Source organism: Schistosoma mansoni, chromosome 2 (genome assembly GCF_000237925.1).
Source record: "Schistosoma mansoni strain Puerto Rico chromosome 2, complete genome".
Taxonomy (NCBI): Eukaryota; Metazoa; Platyhelminthes; class Trematoda; order Strigeidida; family Schistosomatidae; genus Schistosoma; species Schistosoma mansoni.
In genome coordinates this window covers 33,335,538-33,346,390 of record NC_031496.1, presented here as the reverse complement: position 1 = coordinate 33,346,390, position 10,853 = coordinate 33,335,538, and the positions used below count along the sequence as shown (strand labels likewise).

General features: G+C 36.5%; 1 protein-coding gene across 1 annotated transcript; it reads right to left on the bottom strand.

Moving 5' to 3' along the window:
• Positions 1–870: 870 nt before the first annotated feature.
• Positions 871–5,776, bottom strand: Smp_146970 (putative phosphatidylcholine transfer protein). Its single transcript, XM_018796428.1, has 2 exons — positions 5,282–5,776; positions 871–2,112 (listed from the first exon to the last, which is right to left on the bottom strand). The coding sequence occupies exons 1-2, from the start codon at positions 5,355–5,357 to the stop codon at positions 1,709–1,711; spliced, it is 480 nt and encodes a 159-aa protein (XP_018650642.1). The 5' UTR covers positions 5,358–5,776; the 3' UTR covers positions 871–1,708.
• Positions 5,777–10,853: the final 5,077 nt, after the last annotated feature.

The following is a 10,853-nucleotide window of genomic DNA, read 5'->3' as shown; positions in this document are numbered from 1 at the left end:
TTCTTGTGAGAAGCAGTGACCAGTGGAGTTCACCCAGGTCTATTGGGAGATATCAACTAACTGAAGACATCGATGAATGGTTGCTCAATTTCGTGGATTGGTTGAAGTTAAACGTTAACACTGTTGGATGCCGGCTCAGTGATCTATCGGTTAATTGCTCTGGCGCGAGACTGTTGAGTCCTGGGTTCGAATCTCGGCGAGGTGGGATCTCGGATGCTCACTGCTGAGGAGTCCCACATTAGGACGAAACGGCCGTCCAGTGCTTCCAGGTTTTCTACGGCGGTCTAGCTTCAAGTGACTCATGATCTCAACTATATGATCTAATTCAGGTTTGTAAATTGAGAATCTTGTAATAGCTACTTGATGGAATTGATAGGTTTCCATTCTTTCATTGAAAGGTATATTGTAATTTGATTCAATCCAGGGATGTTTTTAAGTGCATATTGATCTACATGCTTAGCCATTGATAAATGTACGACTGACAACTTAATGACTTATAGGATGATTATAATGTACATAAATTAGTATAGGGGTTATGGAGTATATCTCATCTTATCAGTCAAACTACACTCGATGATCTTTCTGTTACCAGGGCAGTTAAACGTTAACCTATATTGACTCATTTTTGAATATGAATCTCTCATTCAAATGAAATGTATTTTAATCATGTTTATGTTAATAAGCACGTCAATTCGTTTCATAAAATGATTAACATTTAGAATATCCGCTATCCCGCTTTTTGAAGTACATTCGTTAAAAGTTGATTGGATAAATTAGTAATCTTCTTATCGAAATTATAAAGAAGTTCACATTTAATGAATTATCGTATTTTGAGGGCAGACTTGATATACACAAGTCATGGTGATAAAGACATGGAACCCCCTCCCCCCCCCAAAAAAAACATACAAACAAACAAATCATCTCTAAACGTATTAATGAAAAAATATTTCTTAAAAATACATATATATATTCTTTTTCAAGAATTTTCCCAAATCAAAGAAAATACAAAAATATAGTTTTTTTTTAGATAATATCGAGCAACGGGTGAGTATTTAAATATGCACAGAAAGATGTACACACAGACACACACATACACACAACTCGTTACTAAGTTCACAGGGTAAGAAAGTATCGAGTGTAGTATAGAAGAGTAGTCTAGTATTGACATATTTTCCACAATTTCCCTTTCCCCCACCTCACTCTCTCTCTCTCTACATTTTTGTAATACTAACAATAAATGAGAAATACATATTGTGCATTTTGCAAAATGGAATTCATAAACTGTAGCCTTTTTACAAAAAAAAAGATTGTAAGAAATGAACCAGTTTTCTTTTTATACAACAACAAGAAGTAATAGTGTGTACATTGTCAATTAGGTAGAAGATGTAAACATGCAAACACACACACACACCCCTAAACAATCAATCTTTACATCCCTATGTCCAATAGTTACTATCGAACAACCAAATGAACATGTTGTTTCCTCCTCCTCCTCCTCCTCATGTTTAGTTTAAAGAAAATAAAATAAAACAAAGCTGATGGTTGGTTATCATTACCATTCCATTAAAACAAACGTGATCATAAAAACCATTGACTGTAATATAAGTTCAATATATCATAAAATCATACATATTCAAAATAAATTTGTGCATCTAATCACCAATAAACCGACAAACAACACTAGTAAATAACTGTCTATACAATCAATTTATCTAGAGTCGGATACAGTAGCAATAGAAGTTCCATTGACACATGATTGTATTTGATCTTGAACAGGTACTGAATCAAATTCTACTACTTCTTCTTCTTCTACATCTTTTTGTTCTTCTTGACTATTAAAACTGTCATTTCTATCTAAGAGGATAGGTTCATCAGTAGGTAATGATGTAATATCACCACCATCATCAGTAGGTCCCAAATTAGCTGTCTGATCTAAATCATCCCAACATAATAATGGTAAATTGATTTGATCAGGATATAACCATGGTTTATAATCTGGATTATTTGATTTTTTCCAAGTATTGTATTTAGTGCATGCTTTGTACAATATTTGAATTGCTCGAGGAGCCATAAACTGTGTGGCCTTGTTAATTACCCAAATGGGTATTTTACCTAGAAAATACAAACCGATATAAATGTGTTTATGGAAAGGGTTAGGGTAAACGACACATTAAAAGCACAATGTAGACAAATAATTTGTAGAGATGTTAATTTGTCAAAAGATCACAATGAATGTCATCCAATGTTTTGCACCCACCAATGATAGCAATGACGACATTAAAGATCAGTTCTGAGAGACTGCAATCAATCACAGCGAAGTGTCCAAGGAAGGATCTCACCATCATGATGGGAGATCCAAACGCAAAAGTCGGAATGGATAACACTGGGTATGAAGATATCAAGAGACATCATGAACTGACTAAGGGAAAGGTATGAAAATAGGGTGAGATTTGCAAACCTTTGTGCCTTCAACAAATCGGTTATAGACGGCAAAATATTGCCCCACAAACTCATACGTAAAAATAAATGGATCTCAGCGAACCATACCACGGAGAACCAGATAGATTATATTTGTATCACTAAAAAATTCACAACGTTAATGAAAGAAGTGAGAACCAAGAGAGGAGCTGACATAGCTTCAGATAACCATCAGGTTGTGACCAAGATGAAACTGAAGCTAACGAAATATTGGGCAACTGTACAAACAGCATTACAAAGGTTCAATACTGCCTTCCTTCCAGATACCAACAAACTCAACCAATTCAAGATAACTCTCAACAACAGGTTCAAAGCTTTACAGGATCTATTCAAATAAGAAGAAACTACAATGGAGGACGACTGGAAAGGGATCAAAGAAGTACTAACTGCAACGCGTCAGCGGTGCTCATCTGAAACAGGCATCATCATAAAGAATGGATCTTTGTGGAAACCCTAGACAAGATTGAAGAAAAGAAGAACAAAAAGACAGCAGTTAACAACAGTCGAACACGAGCAGAAAGTGTCAAGGCACAAACGGAGCACGCAGAAGCAAACAAGGGAGTGAAGAAGAGCATTAGAACTGACAAGCAGAAATACGTGGGAGAACTAGCGACGACGGCGGAAAATGCTGCAAGAGAAGGAAATATGGAATAACTAAGTGACACAATGAGGAAAATAGTAAGAAAATACGGTAAACCAGAAAGACCAGTCAAAGACAAAGAAAGACAACCAATGAGATTCGAGAACAGAGGGACAGATATGTAGAACGTTTTGAAAAACTCCTGAATATATCAGCTCCACTGAATTCCACCGGAAATCGAAGCAGCACACACAAACTTGTCCATAGATATCAGTTCACAAACGATCGAAGAAGTCAAGATGGTCATCAGATAAATCAAGAGTGAGAAAGCACCAGGACCTGACAGTATACCAGCTGCAGCATTGAAGTCAGACATAGAAACAGCTGAAAACATGCTTTACATTCTATTCAGGAGGATTTGGGGGGAAGAAGAAGTGTCATAAACAGACTGGAAGAAGGATACCTCATCAAGATACCTAAAAAAGGAGATATCAGCAAATGTGAGAGCTATAGAGGAATCACAACTATCGATGCCAGGATGAACAGACCGGATTCCGTAGGGATCGGCGGTGCACAGACCGAGTTGCGACACTGCGGATCATCGTTGAAATGTCGTCACCATACATCAACTTCCTTGATTATGAGAAATCATTTGACAGCGTGGATAGGATGACATCATGGTACCTTGACCGAAACTACAGAATGAGTGGCCGAGAAGACCGTCAACATCATCCGGAATTCTTATGACGGACTACATTGCAATGTCGTGCATGGAGGACAGATCACAGATGCATTCCAAGTGAGAACCGGTGTCAGACGAGGTTGCTTACTGTATCCTTTCTCTTTCTTTTGGTGGTTGACTGGATTGTGAAGACTATGATATCTTACGGGAAGCACGGAATACAATGGACAGCTTGAATGCAACTAAACTATTTGAACTTCACAGATCACCTAGTGCTTCCATCCCATAGACATCACCAAATGCAGACGAAGACAATCGGTATAGTAGAAGACTCTGTAGCAGTAGGCCTCAACATATACCAAGATCCTCAAAATACAGATGTAAAGGTGAGGATTGGCAAGGTAAGGGCAGCATTCCTACAACTAAAGAATATATGGAACTCAAAACAACTGTCTGTTAGATAACATCAAAGTCACAATCTTTAATACGAACGTCAAGACGGTAAGTCTTATTGTACGGAGCTGAAACTTGGAGAACTACTAAAACCATCATCAAAATGGCACAAGTATTTACAAACAGTTGTCTACACAAGATACTTAATGTCCGTTGACCGGACACCATCAGCAACAAACTACTGTAGGAGAGAACAAACCAGCTATCAGCTGAGGAGGAAATTAGGAAAAAAAGATGGAAGTGGATAGAACATACATCTCAGAAATCATCAAACTGCATCACGAAGCAAGTCCTAACTTGAAATCGTGAAGGGAAACAGAAAACAGGAAGATCAAAGAACACATTGCGTCGGGAATTGGAAACAGACATGAAAATAATGAATAGTAAGTGGGAAGGATTGCCCAGGACAGAGTTGGATGGAGAATACTGGTGAGCAGTCTTTGCTCCTTCATGAGGGGTAAAAAGTTTAAGTAAGCAACAATTAACAAAGAAATGAACAGAAATGATATACAATAAGATGTATAGTTCGGCCGAAGATACAGACAAGAAAAACTTGGGGAAGATTTTCTCATTAGTATGAAGAGTGTAATAGAATCCTATAACAGGACCTTCACTGGCTTCTATTTTGAGTCATTTTTAATAACGTTTTAAACACCTGAGTCGCATTTCTAAGACTCCAACCAAGGAGTAGTGATGAAACAGCGGATACTTATCATATATAATACACTATCTCTTCGCTTTTCGCACCAAGTAATTAATATACGACATGCAAGCCATTTGGATGACACGCGAAACATGTCTAAGCTATCAGAGCTAGTGTTTTACGATGGTAACACTAACTCAATTGTCATTACTGTATTTAAATATATCTTGCTGAACGTCAGCATTACTAACATGGGGATTTCGTTAGATGTTATCATTCCTTCAAAAGTAACAAGGATCAAAGCCAGAGACGCTATTCATCGTCATCTCAGAGTTCATGAGTTACACAAGCGAGCAGAGGAACTGCTTTCATCAAAGCGCTTATCTTTTTTCTGAATATAAAATTGAAATATTATTTTTTTTTAAAAAAAACACTACACACTAACCACGGAAATCACAGCTAGTGACATAAGTCATTTCACAGGAATTTGTACCAAGTTGTCGAATAATATATGCATTCATGTGGGTTAATGCTCGGATACATTGTTTTCGAACAGGAATCCCCTTGCAAATCAATACAAACAACAGAATATAATAAGTTAGTTTTTTTTAAAATATATATAATCAGATAATGATTAAGATTATTTCTAGAAATCTTAGACTTATTAATCTACCGAATTTCATAGTTACTCACTAATGATTAGTGATCAATAGTGAGGACAAGTTTCAACTAAAACGTGTAGTTGAGAGCAACCAAGGTGAACTATGGCATTAGTATATGAACTTGATAATTGTTGGTTTGAAGCTGTGTTGAAAGGAGGGATGGGGTACAAGCCTTTTGGTGATAGTGATGGCTGACATTAGGAGACATTAGGCAACATAGTATCAAATAGCTTGTAATAGTGTGAATTTAACCATTCTGTATCTTCGCCCATATTCTGACATTTGAATAAAGCCAAAACTACTATTAAGGCAGAATAATATGAATTCCTTTTGTTTCATGGTTCCTCATCACCTGCTTACAAACACTTATACGAATTGAGATGTAATATCTAATGTGAAACAATTTACATTGGTGATGGAAAAAGGCTAGAATAATAAATATTATCATTAATAACATACATATGAATAAATTTGAGGTCATTTATAAACGGAATTTAAAAACATAGGAGGAGGGCATGCGACAGTAATTAAATGAAATCCGGAAATAGAAAAGGACGGGTCGTGTGACTGTAGTTATGAAGAGTTTTCATAAAGTTCAAGTCACTGGAAAGTAGATATGAAAAATTTTAAAAACGTGATCTTGTCATCGTCTAAAATTAGAAACTCAAGGGTTATGCAATAATTAAACAAGATTTAATGAGTTTACGTAAGTTAGGCGAATAGAGTGAGTGAATGGTTTTAGAGTACAGAAAATAAGAAGTAGTTTGGCGAAGACCACATAAAAACGTTTTACTGCTTTAGCAAACCAAAGAGACGCTGCGTTTTTTTTGCTGATAATTTTGAAGGATCAGGAAATGTCAATAATATTCTCGGTACCAACTAAATACCGAGCCATTGCGGTATTTAATGCTGTTGTACCTCTCAGTTTCAAATTCTTTGGAACGTGCTCAGAGTTCGTGTCTTAGGATCCACATGTAGACTGGTTATTGCATTTGGAGTTAAAAAGAAAAGATGACTTGTTGACCTTTTTCATAATGTCGTCAGTCTTTCTACTGGATCATCAATGTTCATCGTAGCATTTATCCTGTGGTTAATTACTTCAGTAATCTTATATCCTTTGAAGCGCAGATATAAGTAGGCTTTCTTTTTCGCTGCATTGTGTACATTATTTTTGGCATACTTCTAGATGAATTTTAATGAGTATGCACTTTCATGAAGACAGGTTGTAATGAAAATAAAATCCTCTTCGAAGCTTTTATTTAAGCGAAGTTTACGAGTGCTGTCAAAAGTGTATACCAAAACTCAGTGTTACACCCTGATATATATATGGTTGTAAGCAGCTGATGAAAAATCACAAAATATGATGAATTCATAATATTCTGCCTCAACCGCTGTTTTGGCTTTATTCAAATTCGTATAAAGAATCAACTGCATGAAATTCCGAGATTTAATATATAAGCCTTTCTTAACAATAACTTTTACTACTATTACTAATTCAACTCGTTTGTTATTTATCTTGTTCACTTTGTCTTGATGTGATGACGTAGTACTTAAACTTGAATAGATGTATACTTACCCTAGGTTGCACAACAATCGTGACCAAACGATTAGATTTCCAGGTGAGAACCTATAATAGTACTACCAGGTATTCTATATGTCGATGGTTGGAGTGAGAATCTTAGTCTAGGCTTCTTATATTTCCTACATTGGAATCAACAGAAGTGGAGTGCTGCACAGAATCAGAGAAGTAAGCAAGTAGAATTAAGTGAACCTAAACGTCTGACTTATATGCCTGTCTCATGAACATAGTGCTTATAGGAAACAAAAAACGTTTTTGGTAGTGAGTCCTAGTGATCGATACCAGATAAGCTTTAGACATTAAAAGCCTAAACTCGTAGTTCTTGGTATATTTTTAAGGAACAAGGAATGGTATTTTGTAGTGAAACAGTAAAACTACACAAGATATTTACACAAGCCTAATGTATTGTAATTTGCAGTCACAGAAAAGACAAGAATTTTAAAGGAAAAAGTGAAAATGATCAAAATGTGTAAAATCATATAAGGTAAATAGCTTACAGGTAAATTGGATTTAAAGCCATGATCCATAATTATTAGGATTCAATTCAAGAAGTCTATACTTTCTTATATGACTTATAACGCCAGTTAGTAATCTACTTTTGCCAAGATCACTACATTACGGCAGACAGTGAAATGACATGCACAATGATTTTGTTAACCATCAGACAGTACAAGTTCACAGCCCCACAAAATGATCTGTTCTTATTATTTAGATTTCAGTATCCAACGTTTAAAGCATAATTCGTTGGCCTCTCATGCAAACATTAGGCTTCAAAAATATCCATAGCACAATACAAGCAATCTACAAACATCATGTTTTAACTAGCATCTTTTAGCACAGGGTGAATTATTATGCAGTATACGGTGTGATATACATTTCGCCAGGATGCTTATGCTACATTTTAGGCTTGAAGATTCTAAGATGCTGATAGTAAAGCATTATGATATCGGTGGTTGTAGATAATAATAAAAAGCTAAAGACGGACAAGATTAATAACTTCATATAATCATGATGTGAAAGCTGATAGCATAGAATGTCTTAAAGTGTTCTATAACTATATAGATTTGATACAGATATGTCCACTCTTGTAGATGAACAAACTTTCCTGAAATAAGAGACTTTAGGACCCTGTACGGAAACATAAACTTTGATAACGTGAAGTTGAAATACAATGGAATATTAGGGTGTTAAGATTGACTGTGAATAAATTCTAACAATAGGAAGGGAAAACTATTGAGAACGCTAATGATTATCGTCATAATCAGAAATTACTACTACCACAACATTATCTTTAAATTCACAGAACAGTTTAATTGGTATCAGTAAGAAAACAGTCAAATTTAGCTTTCCGGCTCTTAATATCTTATCCGCATGATAAAATTGTAAGAAGTTATTATTTATGCCAATACAGATATGTTAGTTACCTTGTTAAAATCAATTGTATATTCAAGTGTGTGGATTATTAGACAGGATTACATCTACATGGTCAATTTTAGATTTAAAAAAACGTTTAGAATTCTCAAGCAGATTGCCTATTGATAAAGAAATTAGATGAATTCGTGGGGTATTGGGGTGAATTAGTTATAAATTATCGACTCAGGAGACCCAGAGTTCATTAGCATTGAAAACAAAGAAAATAGGTAAACAGAGACAATCGTTTTTCACTAACTTTGATTTATTAAAAACATTTGAGTCAGTAATTTGTGCTTCCCAAATTTTAATGAGTATGTTTCACGAGACAATAGTGGTGGGTATTTGTGGGAGTCCGCTCCTTCATAGCATTAGTTACCGAACTGAGTTATTCCTTACACTATCTTACAGAGGAGTTACTATACAATTTATGACACAATAAAAGATTCCACTGTTTAAAATGACGTAAATAGCACAACTAAAGACATTGATAAGAACTTGAAGTCCACAATGAGCCTTTTGATGTTTATATACAAGGGTTATAAGTTACAACTATGATATAAGTGAATTTGAAATTGATAGTACAACTTCAGTCTTCAGTCTTCAGTAATAAGGATAGTAGGTTGATGAACCTGTGTTAATCCTGACAGATTTCCTTCCAGTGAAGGTCCAGCTTCTTTTTGAAAATGTTCACTGATGGTGCTGATACCACTTGTTCTGGTAAAGCGTTCCAGTCATTGACCACTCGATGAGAAAAACGGGACCCCACCTTTAATTTATTAGATCGCGGTTTCAGAACCTTCTTGCTATGACCCCGGAGATTATTAGTGCTGGAGGGAGCAAAAAGGTAAGACATATTAACACCCAGATCATAATTAAAGATACGAAATGCCAGTATAAGGTCACCTCGCGTCCTACGATAAGATAAGGGGAAAAGATTTAGACGTTTTAAACGCTCATCGTAAGGGAGTTTGGAAAGACCCTTTACTAATTTTGTCCCTACACGCTGGACACGCTCAAGCGATTTAGTATCCTTTATCAGACAAGGGCTAGCTGCTTGGATACAGTATTCTAAGTGTGGCCTTACATAGGTGGGATATAAAATTCGAAAAATATCCTCGTCAAAGCATTTAAATGCTCTGCGAAGCGACCATAGCGCGCGATAGCCTTTGGAAGCAACCGCATTGCAGTGCGTAGTAGTTTTTAAGTCGTGACTTATAATTACTCCTAAGTCTTTATGCGCATGAACGCGTGGCAGAGATGTACCATTAATGGTATAGTGGTAACTAATATCGTGCCCGATGTGCATGAACACGCTCTTCCTAGAATTAACTTCCAGGCCCCAATCATGAGCCCACCTAACTAATTCGTCTAAATCTGCTTGTAGATAACAACGATCAGTCTCATTTCTTATTGTTCTCCAGATTTTAACATCATCCGCAAACAATAACGTCGACGACTTAAGTAATAAAGGTAGTTCATTAATATACAGAAGGAAAAGTAAAGGGCCCAAGATGGTGCCTTGGGGTACACCACTTTTGACCGGTTTCCATTCGGATAGAGTTCCATTGACTCTCACTCTCTGTCTGCGGTCACATAAGAAGCTTCCTATCCATTCCTGTATAGCACCTGTTATACCAAAGCTCGAGAGCTTTTGCATAAGACCTAAGTGTGAAACCTTATCAAACGCTTTGCTAAAATCTATAAATATCACGTCGACAGACTGGCCGTTGTCTAGTGCAGCTGTCCAATCCTCTCTCGCAATGAGTAAGTTAGTCAAGCATGAATGCTTGTTACGAAACCCATGTTGCTCGGGAGTTAACAGATTGTACGAATCAATGTGGCTCAGTAGCTTAGCCCGAATTAATTTTTCAAGTAACTTAACTACTATACTGGTCAGGCTAACAGGCCGGTAGTTAGATACTATCCGTCTCTGACCATCCTTAAATATAGGACTAACTATGGCGTCTTTCCAGTCTCTAGGTAGTTGAGCCTGTGAAAGGGACATGTTGAAGAGCATCGTGAGCGGTCTTGAGATAATGTCCGCAAGCGACGACAGCAAACGTGGGTGTAACCCATCGGGGCCCGGTATCTTACAAGGTTTTAGGTTAGTTATCAAAGGAAGAACTATATCCTCTGTCACGTGTAAAGGTCCTATGGCTGGTATCTCATTGTCAACGGGACAAGTAGTTGTGCATTACACACCATATCTACTTCACTTTTACTAGAACATATATCTTCATTCATCGTATATAAAGGCACACAAATGTAAACAACAGCGAAGATAATCGGCCAGTAGTTGGAAACGCTTTGGCTAGGATGACGGATGAAATCTATGACTTAAAAATACCAGGTAATCATTAGTT

Excerpts from the sequence above, each read along its gene's own strand:
- Smp_146970 (XM_018796428.1), bottom strand. The coding sequence starts at position 5,357 with ATGAATGCATATATTATTCGACAACTTGGTACAAATTCCTGTGAAATG. Across the intron at positions 2,113-5,281 it reads CACTAGCTGTGATTTCCGTG|GTAAAATACCCATTTGGGTA; the intron begins GTTAGTGTGTAG and ends TGTATTTTCTAG.